Genomic DNA, 17950 nt, shown 5'->3' with positions numbered 1-17950 from the left:
GTGTTTGAAATGTTTGTTTAACACTGGTGACCGATCACTTTTGGTATCCTTAATTTTAACCATTTCTATTCATATGCCGTTTTCCTCCTCTTCTAATTCAGTGCTGCGTTATTTCTCTATGACTCTGGGTGGTGACTGGGACTGTTTTTCTGATTCTTGCTGATGTTTTGGTCCTGTCAACATATTAACCCTCTGTTTGTCCATGTAACCACCATCACTGTTCCACCTCTTTCTCTCTATTTCTTTTTCTTCCCTCCCACAAATCCTTGGTCATTCACTAGGGGGCGCTCTTTTATGAGTCAGTACATAGCTCACATGGGGATTTCTAGACGGAGGTTAAAAAAGGAGAGGTCAATAACTGAGGAAACCTCAAGCATCTCCAACAGGTCTGTATCACATTTTACATCTCATCTGCTTTTGAGCCTTTGACTAATTATTTGGTGTTTGTTGAGCTTGTCCTGGCTACTGATCTGATGCCAGTTTAGAGTTCATGTTATACATGAAATAATCTGGACTTTTGATTATAGATCCAGGTGTTCGGTCAGCGGGCCAAGGTAACTTCAACAAATTCATTTCATTTTTAACTTTTCTTAACTAACAATTACATTTTACACTTGTTTTGTTTTGTTTTTTTGACAGTTTTTGTCTCACTAGCATTAATATCTGACATTAGACAAGGTACATCACAAACATAAAAGGTGATCAAGTCGCTACATATAACAAAAATACAGAAACGGAGTATGAATATTACATAATAGTACTCTGGGAGACGGGGAGGTTTTTGGCAGTGGCAGAAGTGGATTATTGTAGCACACTAAAGAAGTCCTGAAAGCTGCTCTCTTGAGCAGAACCGCAGAAGAAGCCTCTCACAGTTTTCTGCTCACTGCAGCAATGTTGTCAGCTCGTCTGCGAAATGATAAATAAAAGTGCTTACTCTAATGAAGCAACAGGGTTCAATGTGATCCATCTGAAGAAACATCACATGTTAGATTAGCATACTGGTGTTACAGCTGCCCAGTGCTGATCGTCATTTATCAGTTAATGAAGTTATACTGATATAATATATAATTATATGAATTAAAAGCATTTGTCAACTTAAATAATAATAATAGTTATAGATGAAGAATTAGAGTGAATGAATAATTTTTTTTTTTTTTTATATATATATATATATATATGTATGTATGTAATTTTTTTTAATTTTTTTATTTTACAGTACAGCAAGGTTGTTGTTACTTAGTTTATTCATTGATGTCATCTACTAAAAAGAAATATTTTTTTTACTAGGTTAATGTTAATTTATAAGTATACTGTTACCATACTCTACCATTCAAAAGTTGTTGTTTTTTGGAAGGAAATTAATATTTCTTCAGCAAGTATGCATTTAATTGATCAAAAGGGGCCATACAGACTTTTACATTGTTCAAAAAGTCAAATAAATGCTGCTCTTCTGAACTTTCTATTCATCAGAGAATCCTGTAAAACAAATTAGCACGCTTTACCGAAAATTATTATGCCGTTTTCGATAATATTAAGACATGTTTTTGAGCGTCATATCAGTATATTAGAATGATTTCTGAAGGATCATGTGACCCTGAAGACTGGAGTAATGATGCTGAAATTCAGCTTTGCATCACAGGAATAATTTTTTTTATTAAAATATATTAAAATAGAAGTTATCTGAAATGATGATAATATTTCACAATGTTACTGTTTTTATACAATGTATTTTTTTATCAGATAAATGCAAAATAAGATTATTTGTTTTATAGAATAAAACAATGTCCCTTCAAATGTGTATTTAGGAGTGAATGGAGAGAGAGAGACGTTTTCTGGCATGCACATTCTTTTTGTGTTTGTGTATGTGTGGACCTGATTCACATGAAACTGCCCGTACAGTGCTATAGCCTTGAGCTTGCTCTGACTGACTGTCTCTCCGCAGACCGTCTTTCACAGAAACGGACTCTCCTCAGGAGATCCCTGCCCAGTCAGCCGCGGAGCAACCCAGCCGGACAGAGGGAAAGAGAGTCTTCAAGTAAGTAAACAACTGATGCTCTTATAGGAGGAATGAGGGGGAAAGGAAGAGGAAAGAGATGTGATAGGAGCTGTAGGTATTAGAGGAGGCAGGGCGTGGGAATATTTTGGGAACAACTTGAAGGTCTTGAATGAGTTGAAGGAAGGATAGTGAACAATGTGAGCTGTGATAAACATTTCATATGAGGAACCTGCTGCAATTAACTGCAGTTATAGGTAGGTTTTCACTTTTTGATGTCTCAATTTTTTTTGAAATTGGTGTTTTAGTCTTCAGCCTTTTAGTTAAATGCTGTTAACTTGTAAAAACGTCTAAACTGAGGATTAGTCCTCTTGAATAAGATCAGGTGCATTTCTTGCTTTGATCTTTCTTTTACTCAAATATTCTTTGCTTGTATTTTTACTTTTTCAGAACAGATTTGCTTTCTTCAGTATATTCTTTGCCTGTTTTTGTTCTACTTTTCTTTCTGTTTTTGCCAATTACTTGATTGTTTTCTCTCTGTCTCTCTTTGCGTGTATTTCTCTCTCTCTCTCTCTCTCTCTCTCTCTCTCTCTCTCTCTCTCTCTCTCTCTCTCTCTCTCTCTCTCTCTCTCTCTCTCTCCCTCCTCTTCTCTTTTCCCTCCTCTTCTCTTTTCCCTCATAATATTTGGCACATCTCCTAATCTCTCTCTCTACTTCTGTGGCGCCCAACATTCCTGTGCTTTGCTTCTCTCTCTCCTTTTACAGACAGCACCAGGCAGACAGTTTTTGGTGAGTAGCTGCAGTGTGGCCAAAGAATGTGGCTTTTGGAGGTGCTAGCACTTTAAATCATTGTGATGCTTAGTCATTTTGGGGAGACAAAGTCATAAGGAGGGAGGGTTGGAGGAAACAACTACTGGCTGGAAATTTTAGAATAAATTGTATCGATTCGTTAAATCCGCTAACGTGATAAGACTAATCCCCCCCCCAAAAAAGTTTTAATAAAATTATTTTAAGTTTTACGTTTTTTATTCTCTTCAGATGTTTATTATTTTTTATATTTCAGACAGAACATTGGTGCAGAATAAAAAAATAAAAAAAACTTTTCATAGTTGTGAATGGACAATAATTCTTTCCTGTCTGACTCTCTCCCCCCCTCATCGTCATTCTTTATTCTCTGTCTTATCATGGGAAAAGTAAAGTTCTTCTTTCATCTAAAGTTGTTACTCAAAGATGACTATCTCTTGTTTTTGTGGGCTGCAATCATATCTCCATATTCATGGAAAAATGTGCTATTGTTAAAATTGCCAGAAAAATATTTTTTCTTTTCAAAGCTTTAAAAGCTCAAATGATTAAAAAGTAGTTAAAAGTTTGCAAAGGGTAAAAAAATATATATATATATATTTTCTTAAAGGAAAAACACTTAAATTCCTAAAGCAGATGTGGTGGAATGTGCAGTTTCTTCTTAAAGCATTTTCTAAATATTGAATGAGACTTGTGCAGTGAAGCTAACAGGAATTGATATGGACATTGTGTGTAAACTGAAGTGTTTCTCTTCAGTCCAGAGAGTGTGAATAGAGACTTGCCGGTTCTGAGGAATTTAGAGTAAGTATACTGCGTTTACAGGCTCTCTTTCTGCATATATCAGCATGCGGCCAGGTGTTTGGGGACTAATTCAGCTGCTATGCTCAGAAACTGAGGCTGTGTGGGTTTGTGAATGTTAACCTTTAATTTAGCTTTTTTAATAAATTTTTCATTTCATATAGTGTCATTCTTGTAATATTAATTATTCTATTATGGTGACAAACTTAAATGAACAAGTTTCAATGAGGTGGAATTGGGTTTATAAATTATATTCTTGTATAATTTGCTGCCTTTGTCAGCAAGTTTTAAGACAAACAAAAAAGATTTCAAAAGATTTCATGATGAGTATGTCATTCATGTGAAGCGTTTCATTCTTTTACACAAGCCTCGGTGTAACTGATCTTTTACCACAACTCTTCTGATGGATCACTGTGGGGAGAGTTAATGCTTGACTCTAAGTTAATCAAACCTGATCAGCTTTGTGGTAATTGAAACAAGAACGAATCATGCAGTGTTTTCTACAGTATCTACAGGGAAATATAGTGGTGGCTTGTGGTTTTGGGGTTGTAAGGGACAAGCGGCTTTAGTGGTGGTGGTCTTTGTCAGACACTGGGCAGTATTTCTGTGGTGGGATGCAATAGATTTGTAAAATGTATGTATTTATTATGCAACATTGCCTTTCAGTGTCTTTTGTTTTTGTGTAATTTAATATGTCTGATCTATTGTCTCTCTGAAATATAACTGCACATTATCAGGAAAGTGTGTATTAACCTTCGAAATAATCTTTGTTAATACATTTGTTTGTTGTTTATTGTACTAAAAGGAAGAAAAGTGTGGCAAACCAAAAGGGTCCATAAGGATTAAATTTAGTGTATGCCTTTATAATTTGAACTAGTTTACCATTTCACTGTATTCTGCAACCTCTCATTTCAGAGCAGGTCTACTATACAACTTATTCTCAGAATCAGAACATTTATTGCACCCAACCCTCAATTTACAGCTCAGTAAATGAGTGCTTCTTCTCCGATGGCTTTATAGAGACACGTTCTTGCGTTCTCTGGCTGTGTCCCAGTGGGAGAAGAAAAAGAAGGCATTTGGTGTACATGAGAAACCTTCTCTAAGGGAGAGAGTGGAGTCTACAGAAGCAGAGACGTCTTCTGAAGCCGAGCAGCCGGTCTCCAGCTCAGACACCACAGGTGCTGATTCCTTACATTGTCATATTATAATGTTCTCCTTTTCAAATATGTATCCTGATTTCTTTCTTTTGAACCTGCTGCGTTCTATCCCTCCACTTCTCTTTTTGTCCTGTTGTTACACTCCTTCTCTTCCTCGGCTTGTCTTTCTTTAAATCGTCAAGTTTCCAGTCATTATTCAACGTTTTAATCTCTCTGCTTTCCCCCTGATAAATGAAGTTTTACTAAAGCAGAATGCATATGAGTGTGTGTGAGACTATTTGTGGTCATTTATTAGTCTGTTTGCTTGTGTGAACTGTTTCTTGAGCTTGTCTACACTTTGTATGTCATCTCCTCGAGGTTTTTGCACATACTGTTAATTGCCAAGTCTGGAATGTGCTCTGATTGGTCTAGAGCAAGTTTGCCATGATTATGTAATGTGTCCTGCTGAGATGCATACCCTTTTAGCAGCATTCCAACTGTGATGGTTTGACTGCTTATTGAAACTGCACACTTTTAATAACTGCTTTTGTCATCTGGTTTGTCAAGCATAGATAGGAAGTTGCTCAACTTGATTGATGCTGTATGGTTGAGATTTTTTGTGTGTGTGTGTTCTTCCTCTGGAATCATAGGTCTTGAAGGGTTGACAGTTTCTAATTTAGTGTGAGGTGATTTTTTTGTTTGTTATGGAAGCAGAAATTATAGTTGGACTACACGTATGTAACCACTAGTCCACATCACTGCTGCATTTGTCTTTCATCAACAGTAAAACAAAAAAATTATATTTTAATAAATTGTTGTATGCAGGCAAATATCTTGTGAGAGATTTAAAGGGATTGTCATCATGTACTCACCCTCATGTTGTTTCAAACATGTATGACTTCCTTTCTTCCGTGGAACACAAAATTTGTTCTGAAGAATGTTTTGGTGGTCATTGGCTTCCATTATATGGACAAAAACAATCCATTATTTGAGACACATTTCTCAAAATCTTATCAAAATTTCTATCGAAATTCTTTTGTGTTCCTAAGACGAAAGAAAGTCATACAGGTTTGGTTTCTTTGTGAGATTGTTTTTGTTGTTTTTTCAATATGTGTGTGTGTGTCTTGCAGGATCTATTAGTGGTCAGGAGTCTCAGGGGGTAAACTTGACCAGGCACACCCTGGAGCAGCAAGAGGACACAACGACAGCCCACAATGAAGCAGGCAAGAGATTTATTCATTTATTCAGATTCATGAACATGCAGTTAATCATCAACATCCCAGGAGTCACTCTTAAGCATGAGCTCAGTTGTATTTTCAAGCAACGAACTACAACAGACATAGCTTTTTGAGACACATTGTGTACAATTAATGTAACTTTTTTTCCTCCACTTGACATTTATTGACCCGTAGATTTCATTAACTGGCTTCCTGCTCAATAAAATTCTCACACACAGAGCAATAGTCAGGCTATTACTTCTGTGTGAGGGCTTCTTTGGGAAGTCAAGAGCTTCATTTCAAACAAAAATCTCTAAAGTGGAAATATTTGAGAGCGATTCCATCTCTTCCTCTAGTGGCCGTGATCCAAATGAGACAGCCACTAACGGGCCTTTCGTCCAGGGAGAGTAAATTAGCTGAAGCAGAGGGCAGATATAAACTATTTAGATTTCGAGATGGGAATCTCCCCTGACCAGTTTCCGTATTTCTTACTGAGGTTTTAGGCAGTTAGCTCTGATGGTTACAGTGCTGTTAGATCTGAGAAGAGTAACTGCTTTTAGTGTGCACTGGGTTACTGAAGCAGAGGATGGTAGCGTGTGGGAACAACATGATCTGTGCTTGCACTGGGCATTTTGAAGGTAGGATGTCTCTTTAGCATGCTGCTATTATACTTCATCCTGTATATGGATCTGGAATGAAGATTACTGCTTGATTATAAATCCTAAATTCTAATGTGAAGTTTTTTTTTTTAGATATATATTATCAGGAAACATTCCCAATCTTTTTTTCCCCCCAAAACGATGCATTTAGTTGGCAAAACTTGCGAGACAATTTTCTATGCGAGTTATCTGATTAGAATATCAAAAAATTAGAATATCATGGAAAAGTTTATTTATTTCCATAATTCCATTCAAAACATTAAACTTCCATAGATTATAGATTCAGGGCCCACAACTTAAACGATTTCAAGTATTTAGTTGTTTATTTGTACATAATTTGGGCTTCCAGCTCATAAAACCCACGAAAACAGGATTTCAAAAAATTTGAATATTACATGAAATCACACAGTAATTACACAGTAATAACATGGTCATTGAACCAGGTTTTGGTTCTTTTGGCAGTGTGGGCAGGTGCAAATCCTGCTGGAAAATGAAGGAAGCATGAAGTGCTCTGAAAATGTCCTGGTAGACGGCTGCGTTGACTCTGGATTTAATAAAGCACAGTGGACCAAAGTCCTCTTTTCTGATGAGAGCAAATTTTGCATCTCATTTGAAAACCAAGGTCCCAGAGTCTGGAGGAAGAATGGAGAGGCACACAATCCAAGATGCTTGAAGTCCAGTGTGAAGTTTCCACAGTCTGTGTTGGTTTGGGGAGCCATGCCATCGGCTGGTGTTGGACCACTGTGCTGTCCACTCAACGCAGCCGTCTACCGAGACATTTTCAGAGCACTTCATGCTTCCTTCATTTTCCAGCAGGATTTGCACCTGCCCACACTGCCAAAAGAACCAAAACCTGGTTCAATGACCATGGTATTACTGTGTAATTACTGTGTGATATCATGTAATATTCGAATTTTTTGAAATCCTGTTTTCGTGGGCTTTATGAGCTGGAAGCCCAAATTATGTACAAATAAACAACTAAATACTTGAAATCGTTTAAGTTGTGGGCCCTGAATCTATAATCTATGGAAGTTTAACGTTTTGAATGGAATTATGGAAATAAATAAACTTTTCCATGATATTCGAATTTTTTGGAAAGGGTCTGTATATAAAGCTATTATCGGCCGATAACGATCTGCTCCCGATCAATCTGAGCACCCTTTATATATATACCTTTATATATCTCAACCGATGCGGATATATAATAATCATAATTTTTTTATATATATATATTGTCCAGTAAGCTATATGGTACTGATATATTGTGCATCGCTAATATTTTCCCTTCAGCACTGAATGATTTGTTCACGTTCCTCTAGAGGGTGGTTTGCAGCGTCAGGGCAGTACAGCGGAACAGCACAGCACCCTCTCTAATGACAGGAAGTTCATGTTGGACATGCTCTACTCCAAAAACAACATCTCCTCTGGAGATCTAAAAGGTCCAAGTCTAGAAAGTGCACTAGAGGATCATGGGATCACCAGTATGGCCGGACGGCTCTCCAGACTGCAGTCGTGCTCTTCTCAGCCCACAGAGGACACGTCCAGACAGGCAGAGCTGGAGAGCCTCGGAGGTACTGCTCAGGCCGCTCGCGCCAGGCTGGCAGAGGAACAAATGCTCAAGAAGCTGCGTCCACAGTACAGTATCGAAGCAGAGACTCATTCACAGAGTTTGGAGAAGACGATGATGACACCATTGTCCAGGGGTAATCAGGATGCCTGGGAGAAGCTGCAGCCCAGTTCCAGACCTCTGCGGATTAAAGATCTTGACTTCTCTGATCTGATGGAGGAGGAGGATATCGATGTGCTGGATATAGACACTTTTGACACCGCTTTGCCTAATGGAGTACTGCCACCCCCTCCTCCAGTGCCAGGACAGGGTTCTGCCCCCCCACCACCACCACCTCCTCCACCTCCTCCTCCCGGATGTGCTTCTCTGGCTCCACCCCCACCCCCCCCTCCTCCTCCTCCTCCTCCTGGAGGTTTGAGTGTGCCCCCTCCTCCTCCAGGACTCCTTCCTCCATCCCCGTCTCAGGGGATTGATCCGGCTTTTCTAAAGAAACGGAAAACGGTCAAGCTGTTTTGGAAGGAGCTTAAGCAGCCTGACAGCCCCAGGAAGTGCAAGTTTGGGCGGGGCACAGTGTGGGCTTCGCTTGATAAAGTTGCAGTTGATACAGCTAAGCTGGAGCACCTGTTTGAGTCCAAGGGCAAGGAACTTCCAGTAGCAAAGGTGCGATGGGCGAACCTGTTTTATTTTTTAGTGATCAGTGTTTTATTCATTTATTTTATTCATTTATTTCCTCTTTTTTTTATTATAAATTTGTACACAGATTGTAATCTTATACAGCAAAGGTACTGTATGCAGTCTTATGGATCTTACACATACAGATCAAGAAATACAAATAGAGCATATGTAACATGAAAAACAAAAATTATGCCAAACAACCCAAACTGGCAAACCTGTTTATGAAAAAAACATTTCGGTTTTACACAAAAATAGCAATTTCTTAATGTATTAAAAACTATTTAAACTCTTTTAAATTAATTATTAAAGCTGTTGTATTACCCATAGATCAATGGTTGCCATTGAATGTATAGATGAGTTAAAGTTAAAGCTACAGCTTTAGTTTTTTTTATACAGTAAGTGTGAGTGCATGCTATAAATGATTTAGGTTTGTTTCTGTAAATTGCATTTATTTCTCCTTTTCATACAGAAATGTGCTGAGGCCAAGAAAACAGCAATTTCAGTGCTTGATCCTAAGAGAAGCAATGCCATCAACATCGGCATGACTGTTTTGCCTGCTGTACATGTCATCAAGAGTGCCATCCTCACCTTTGATGAGTTCGCCATCAGTAAAGAGGGCATTGAGGTAATGTAGCACTAGTATCCAACAGGGGGCAGTAGTAGCTCACGCATTTAGCAATCATTTTTTTCTATATTGAGAATAAATATTTTTTATATACTTCCCTCTGCCTGTAGAAAATCCTGACCATGACTCCGACAGATGAAGAGAAACAGAAGATTCAGGAGGCACAGCTGGCCAACCCTGACGTACCGCTGGGTACAGCAGAGCAGTTCCTGCTCACTCTGTCCTCCATCAGTGGCCTTTCAGCCAGATTACAGCTTTGGGCCTTTAAACTGAACTATGAGACCCTGGAGAAGGTCAGAACTTTTTCCTAATTTTATACTCAATTTTTATTATGAAAATAAAAATTGACATAATAAATAACAACATAATAAAATAAACATAATAAAATGATTATTCGGCTAAGCAGTAACTACTGTATCTTAGACTAGTATTAATCTAGGTTATATCACACCATGCATTGGTGATCATGTGGTAAAACTTGAGTCTTTTGAGTTTTTTTTTTTAAAGTCTCATACTCACCAAGACTATATTTATTTGAACAAAAATAAGTACAAACAGTAATGTTGTGAAATGATTACAATTTAAAAGAACCATTTTCTATTTTCATATATTTTAAAATGTAATTCATTGTGATGCAAAGCTGAATTTTCAGCAACATTACTCCAGTCTTCAGTGTCACATGATCCTTCAGAAATCATTCTAATATGCTGATTTGCTCCACAAACATTATTATTATTATTATTATCAATGTTGAAAACAGCTTAATATTTTTGTGGAAATCTGCAGGATTCTTTGTTGAATATAAAGTTCAAAAGAACAGCATTTATTTGACATGGAAATCTTTTGTGACATTATAAAACTATCACTTTTTTAATCAAATTAATGCATTTTTGCTGAATAAAAGTATTAGTAGTAATAAAAGTAAAACATTTAAAAATCGTATTGACCCCAAACGTTCAAAGGTAGTATATATTTGTGAGCATTTTATAGTTGAAGCATTGTTTATACCTATTATTATGATTAATAAATGTAACTATCTATAGAACACGTGTCTTTTGTCATATTGCTGGGATGACAATGTTGAGATTCTATTTATTGTTTTGACTTTCTTTATCCAATTTCAGACTTATTCACAGTCCTGTTTCAGTATTGAATTCTGACTGGTCGTTGAAAGAAACATTAATGGAATTTAGTCATTTAGGCTTTTTAAATTCAGTTATGTTGACCTGATTGGTAATGAATGTAGTCCGTTACCATTTCCAAACATTCTTTCTCAGTCTGTCTCTTTTTCTATCCCTCACACATGAATGTTGCAGGAGATTGCAGAGCCTCTTTTTGACCTCAAACTGGGTATGGAACAACTTGCCAAGAACAAAACCTTCAAGCATATCCTCGCAACACTACTGGCCATTGGCAACTTCCTCAATAGCTCCAATGTAAGTGTTCCATCTCCTCCGCAGTCCTAGGAGCAGAGTTACATTTAAAGCACCTGTAATAAGGGCAGGTGCACTGGTCTGAAGCTTGATGGTCACATGTGATTAGTCAGAGCAGCCCTGTGATGATGCCTTAATCCTTTGCTGTTGCCTGTGGGAGATAAGATATGATTAAGACCCCGCATGACACGTGTAGTATGTGTCGACCTCTTGAACTCTACAAACATATGTGTATATTGTATTTAGGCTATACTACCATGCGTAGAACCAGGGCAGTCAAAATATATTTTCGTTTTTACAGAATAGTTTACCCTCAAATTTGAAACTTCTTTCCTCAATGCAGACTCCTGTAAAGGTACCATGAAATCAAAATGGACAAATCTTTTTTTTTTTTTTGGAATATTGCAGTATATATTTTAAATGATGTATCGGTACACACCATTATTATTTTTTATTTTTTTTATTCATGTACCCTCATAATCTTTAATACAAAATAACTTCCCCTCCCATTTGCAGCAACATTTGTTTTTTGATGATGTTTACTGGTGTGAGAGCGGGACAACCTTTCACTCACATGAGATCATAGCAAACCACAGCGATCCAATCAATTCCCGATGGACAAAATCAAGTCCAGCCTTGCATTTTTTTCTCATTCAATGAGCTGTTTCACTTGGATATACATCCCAGTATAGAAGAAAATACTTTTTAAAAGGCTAAAGAAGAATAAAAGGCTTTCTGAACATCTCACATAATTGAATATGTGGGAACACTTTTCTTTCGTGAATCATTCATAAAATATGTCATCGGTTTTAATGAGGTCTTTACAGCACTACCACTTCTTTATCTTGATGTCTGTAGGTTGCCATGTTCAAAACAAATCTGGACAGTTAGTAGTTAATAACTGTTCAGAACATGATGTACTTTAAGTTGTGCCACTCTATTTAATGAGTAGCCATCTTAATATGCTTTTCCTCACAAATTGCCAACAAAGCCAATGTAGTAGTTCACTGAACATCACATGACTTTAATTAGCACTTCTCATCTCTCTTGCAGGCTAAGGGCTTTGAGCTCAGTTATTTGGAGAAGGTAACTGAGGTAAAGGACACAGTACACAGGCAGTCTCTGCTTCATCATACTTGCAATTTTGTGGTGGAAAATTACCCAGATACGACAGACCTTTACTCAGAGATCCCTGCTATTACACGCTCTGCTAAAGTATGTGCCTCAAACAATTCTTTATATACATTTTTTTATGTGATTTCTTTGTCCTGTTTGTTTTCCATCTTCATTAAATTATTGTACATTATATTATTAATTTGTACAGAAATATTCAATGCTATCCCCCTTTTAAGCTTTTATAGTAGTTTTTTCTTGTAAAGGTTTTATTTCAGTGCACATGAGTTTCATTTCTATTCTTTTTCTCCCATTGATGGTGACTATCCAAATAACCCTTTAGGATTCATTATCGTCATTTATCACTCCCTCCTTTCCTTTACCACAGATAGAGTTTGAGCAGTTGTCTGAAAACCTGATTCAGTTGGAGAGAAAATGCAAAGCCTCCTGGGACAACCTGAAAGTAGTGGCCAAACATGAAACGAAACCTAACTTGAAAAACAAAATGACAGAATTCCTGAAAGACTGTACTGAAAGGATCATCATCCTAAAAGTAGTGCACAGACGCATTATTAACAGGTAACACACACACACACAAAAACCCACTGTAATCCATTTTAACATGTTAAATAAAAAGATTCCAAATTCATTTGACTGCCGCCCTGTAAGTTGACGAGCTTGAATGATGACTGTGCCTCACTTTTTAATTAGGATGAACTTGAGCATACAATATATTAAGTTCTACTTCCTCCACTTTGCAGGTTTCATTCCTTTCTGCTATACTTGGGCCAGCCCTCATACTCAGTGCGGGACACTAAAGTAACTCATTTCTGTAAGATCATCAGTGAGTTTGCCCTGGAGTACCGCACCACTCGAGAGAGAGTCCTCACCCAGAAACGCAAACGTGCTGTCCACCGGGAGCGCACCAAAACCCGGGGCAAGATGATCACAGAGGTGTGGAATGAAAGCTCTTGAGAAGTATCATACATTTAAAGCATACTTTGCCTACAGATATCCTTTTAATTTTGTTCTACGACTCTGTTCTACGACTTATTCAATCATGTATAAAGTTTAAAGTTTAGGATCATAAAAATTGCATATTGTTTATTTTATTTTATTTAGTACTGCCCTGACTTAGCTATTTTATATATCGGATGTTTACGTATTCCTTATTCTGCATGTCTTGTTTTTATGGGATAGTTGTTCGTGACTCCCCCTGAGATTCCCCATTGTTCTTCAGAAAAATATTCCCCGTCCTGCGCATTCTTTGGTTTTCCAGCATCTTCTGCACAGTTGAACCCTTTCCAGTAGTGACTATGATTTCAAGATCCATCTTTTCATATTGAGGACAGTTGAGGGACTGTACATAACTATTACAAAAGGTGCAAACATTCACCAATGCTTAAAGAGGAAACACGATGCATTAAAAGCAGAGAGGTTGAAAACTTCTTCTTTTTTTTAAATACAATGATCAGGGTAAATCGTACTTGTTTCCCAGAAGACAAAATAAGTACCTTATATAGCTTTTAAATGGCAGTATTAAATGAAAATATATGATATTAAAAATAAATGTTAAAAAATCATCCTTTCAGTGGATGGAAAAAAAAATTATATTTTTTCATTGCTAGAATTCCCAAGACCCAGATGGTGGTTCACCTCCAAACACTCAGCAGTATTAAGTATAAAGCATTTAGCCAGCTCATCTCCAACACAGGGCCATAGACAATTTTCTCAGTTGTCCTCCATCTTACGATGGCCCTTATCGACATTATGCCACAAAAGTTATCAATAGAGCTTAACTGTTATTGAACCCAGATCATGGCTATTTCATGGCCCTGTCCACAACCCCACTGTATCCCCCTCAGTTGTCAAGTAGATTGAGACAAACCATTACCAGTAACTAATTATACTCTCTGAATCTTTTCACAGACAGAGAAGTTTTCTGGAGCAGTTCCACAGCTGTCTCTGGAGGACAGCCTATCCCCAGTTTCTTCAACAATAGAATCAGAGCCAGCCCAAGAGGAGCATGAGAACATGAAAAACCTGCTAATCACCAACAACGACAACAGCATGCTGCGCAGGAGCCGTGCTGTACGAAGTAAGAGAACACAACGCTGCATATCCAGGGAATAAGATAGAGTTAGCTGTTTAGACCAGTGACAGTCCTGCTGTTGCCCAACCTTCCTGTGGAATTTAGTTCCATCCCTCCTCTAACACACCTGCTTTAGAAACGTTCATTAGCTGATCTCCAGAAGCAGAACTGAGGACTCAATCACAATAAGTTTAGTTGCCCAACACAGATGATGCTCGGTGTCTTAACATTTTCTTTTCTTTTTTGTTTAAAATGGTAATAAAAACAAATTTTTTAAAATGTTGTATTACCACTGCAATGATTTGTGAAGTCCAGCCCAGACTAAAGGACAATTTGATTTAATTAATTAATTTGTTGTTATAATTATTAATTAATTAATTAATTAATTTTTGGGGGGGTCCTTTATAGAGATTCTTACCACTGGTGGTGACACTCCTCCAATTTCACCAACCCTTCAGTGGAGTGATGAAGGTATAGAGTTTGGAGCATGGATGTGTGCAAAGATAAAGCACTTGTGCAGCTTTCAATGTATGATAAAGCTTTTGTAATTAATGAAAGCATTAAGGTTGGCTCATTTGATCTCACAGAGGGGCCTTGTGACTCTGACTGCTCTCCTACTTCACCAGTAGAGAGCCAATCAGCACAGGATGATGATGATGATGAAGGTAGAGCTATCGCACAGGCTGCATGGAGTGGGTTAGCTCAACTAACAGATTTATTATGGACTAAATAGGAGCCTAAATAATGATGTATTTTTGAAGTGATTGTAGAGGGCTAACCGTCAAGACAGACATGAGGATTCCAACTTCACACCCAACACTGTATTTGCCTGAATATCTATTAACTTTTTACAAATGATTGATTTTCATCAGCTTGCCAAGTAGTACCACTGCCTCACTCATTTTAACGCTTCCCTTGAAGGATCTTGGACCCGTTTCTATTGTAATTAAGCAAAGATTTGATTGATCTGTTGTACTATTTCTACACAGGTTTAGGCAGGGTTAGCGCACCCATGCCCGTAGCCAAAGAGGACAGCGCCAGCTCACAGGATGATGCCACAGATGAGATCATGGATCGTCTGTTTAAGTCTGTCACCCAGAATCCCACAGAGAGGGCGTCTAGTCCAAAAACACGGAAACGTTCGCGGCTTAACAGAAAGTCATGTGAGTACATTTTAACTGTCAACGCATTTTTTATTTGTTTTTTTGACCACTGAACTTCATAACCAGTTCTGAAGGTTGTTTTAGCCCTAAACCTGGGGGATGAGATTAAGGATTTAGTCACTGTTTGCATTCAACACTATCTGTATCCAAAACACAATGTAATCTGGCTTCTACCATTGCTTGGCTTTCAAAAGCCCCTAAATCTCCCAGTCAGATCCATATCGTGCCACCTCTTTACTTCTGCTTGTACCGGATTGAACTGCTAGACATCTCAGAATTTGTACACCACAAAGAGCCTTTTGTAGGGCACATTCTTGCAACTGTGCTTTTAAAAAAAGAGAGTGAAAGCACACAAACCTCCAAACCTGAAAAGCCTTTTAGGTTTATTTATATTATTCTGAAGTGCTTTACAGTATGTCTTAATGTGCAGTCACATTTATAGCTGTTCAGCAAATTTTCACGTGTAAAATCCAGTAATTTGAGTAAAAATCCATGTGGTCATTTTACAAGGCAAGGGCGAAAGATTTTTGCACGCCTAACTTCACAACGGTTTCAAGTGAATTTGCTATGTTGACCAGAAGAAAGCTGCTTGGTTTGAAAGTGACTTCTGTGTGAGCAGTGCTTCATACATTGCTACATTATTGACAATAGACAGTGGACCATTTTTTGCAAATTCGCTAACGTGTTCACACCTTCACAGTTCAAGATCATCATTTGCATATGTGTGCAAGTGGCATTATATGGATTGTCTGACATTGAGTTGCATGTTTTATTTTCCAGTATAACGTAATGTGCATTGTGTGTTGCAGTGCGGAGGACTCTAAAGAGTGGGCTAAGTGTGGATGTGGTGCAGGCCCTTGGCCTCGGCAGTCCTAACGGGAAGGTCTGAAGCTGTAGGCTTTTGGCTGTGGAAAACTCTTGCAAGGCCATGAGGAGAGCTGTATTCGTGATGGGAAGAACTGCGATAACAAAGGGATCTTCACTGTAGACAGTTTGTGGGATGCCTGCATCTAATTCTGTCTGCCAATCTGAACAATTCAGTGGATGAATCATGTGCTTCCAGTTGAAACAAACGGCTGCGTTACTGTACAAATACCTGAAATGTGTGCATGATATCCATTAGACATATTATGATTTGATTGGTACAAACTTTATTTGCATAGTATTAAATACCAGCCTACGTTTACTGATGAAGAATAAATGTAAATGTAAAGTGCGAAATATTTTTAGCAGATGGACATATATTATTTTGTATAGAGACTTTTGCATAGATTGGAGAACAATTTATCAGTCAAAGACATGTATTTAAGGGTTTGAAAGGTTTTAAGTTAAAACTACATTTTTAAAGACAATTCTTATACTTTTGTCATATCTGTTGTGATGGCTCAGCTCAAGGTTAGGATTGTGGAAGCCAGTAACTGAGATCAGTGCAATAGGGTAACTCAAACACACTGGTTTCCTGGGCCCATTAATGAAGCCGGATCCTGGATTAAACTGCACTGTTAGTAATGATTGGCCATTAAAAACTCCTTAGTCTTGGACATGGTTTAATTTGTGTCTGGAAGGCTGAACCATGTGTACCTGGATAGTGTTCAACTGAATATCCTGACTACCAAGGAGATCTTGATTAGAGAGGACATAAACTAGGTCACATGTTTGTTTATCTTTTATTTATCACAGCGCTTTCTTGATAGGTTTGTGGATTCTACAACACAGTCGTGTATTCTCTGCTGTATCACATTTCTGTCCTGATATTTATTAATGTGCTCCTAGTCGAGAGAAAGGTGGGAGATTATGTTTTCAACCATTATTTCACACTTTAAGTTTTCGACGTGTTAGTTTCACCCTTTTAGTTATTCCATTGTTATGGTGTTATAAAATATGTGCATGGACCACTCTCTCTTGTTAAAGAGAAATGTTGTGTTAAAAAGCAAAACATTTTATCTAGCCCTTTATTACTGTTACAAGCACATATTTTAAGGATTTTCTTGGTATTGCTGTTTTTGCACAGGGGTTAATGCTGTAAGAATTTAGAGTCACTATGAGTCACTCTGTTGTTTTATGTATGACCTTATTAACTGTCTGCATGAGTGCATGTGTTCTTCACTCTGAATGTATCACTATTAGCGTGTCCCCGTCACTACTCTCGACACCTGCACAAATAAAGTTTGTTTGCAAAGAAATTGCAAGTACAGTACTTCTAAAGTTAGACATTGTATTCTGATTCAGAATTGTTTTACAAAGACATGTTGGCCTTGAAACCCAAGACAGTGCTCTGTTTAAAATTAAAATAAATGTTTTATTAGACTTTCTGTTTTTATTCTTTATTTGCTTAGTGCCACAGTCAAACCATCTAGGACAGATGTTTTGACCTCCTGGGGGCGCATCTGTCAATTCAATTGACGGCTTCTTTTAGTGATCTATTATTTTGAATATAGGCTACTGCTTAAATAACTAGGCTAAATCGACTTGTTGGTTATTCTGACATAACTAGCAATTTATTTAGCATTTATGTCCTTTTTCATTGCATGGCACAAAAAAATAGGCTGATAACACGAGTTTTGGGTGCGCACTGTCTGTTTTGATGAGGATGATGAGTTACGGCTCTTTAATGAGAACCTCCTCGTGCATGAACGAATCACGTGTCCCTATACGCCAGCTGCACCTTCGCGAGTTAC

At 37.7% G+C, this 17950-nt stretch overlaps 1 protein-coding gene across 12 annotated transcripts in view; it reads left to right on the top strand.

Moving 5' to 3' along the window:
* fhod1 (formin homology 2 domain containing 1) overlaps positions 1–17579 on the top strand; it is a 48479-nt gene extending 30900 nt beyond the window's left edge. Inside the window, exons 12-28 of one of the 12 annotated variants that reach the window (XM_082161119.1) lie at positions 282–386; positions 528–554; positions 1943–2035; positions 2759–2782; positions 3551–3595; positions 4613–4770; positions 5859–5951; positions 7924–8831; positions 9316–9471; positions 9582–9764; positions 10788–10907; positions 11958–12119; positions 12406–12596; positions 12779–12971; positions 13947–14115; positions 15105–15272; positions 16082–17579. In XM_082161119.1, coding sequence (XP_082017245.1) covers positions 282–386; positions 528–554; positions 1943–2035; positions 2759–2782; positions 3551–3595; positions 4613–4770; positions 5859–5951; positions 7924–8831; positions 9316–9471; positions 9582–9764; positions 10788–10907; positions 11958–12119; positions 12406–12596; positions 12779–12971; positions 13947–14115; positions 15105–15272; positions 16082–16161 — 2875 coding nt within the window. In that variant the 3' untranslated portion in view covers positions 16162–17579. The other 11 variants (XM_082161115.1, XM_082161122.1, XM_082161121.1 and 8 more) reach the window with 11 other exon arrangements.
* Positions 17580–17950: the final 371 nt, after the last annotated feature.

Source organism: Leuciscus leuciscus, assembly GCF_965113295.1.
Source record: "Leuciscus leuciscus genome assembly, chromosome: 2".
Lineage (NCBI taxonomy): Eukaryota > Metazoa > Chordata > Actinopteri > Cypriniformes > Leuciscidae > Leuciscus > Leuciscus leuciscus.
This window is presented reverse-complemented; position numbering and strand designations above follow the sequence as displayed.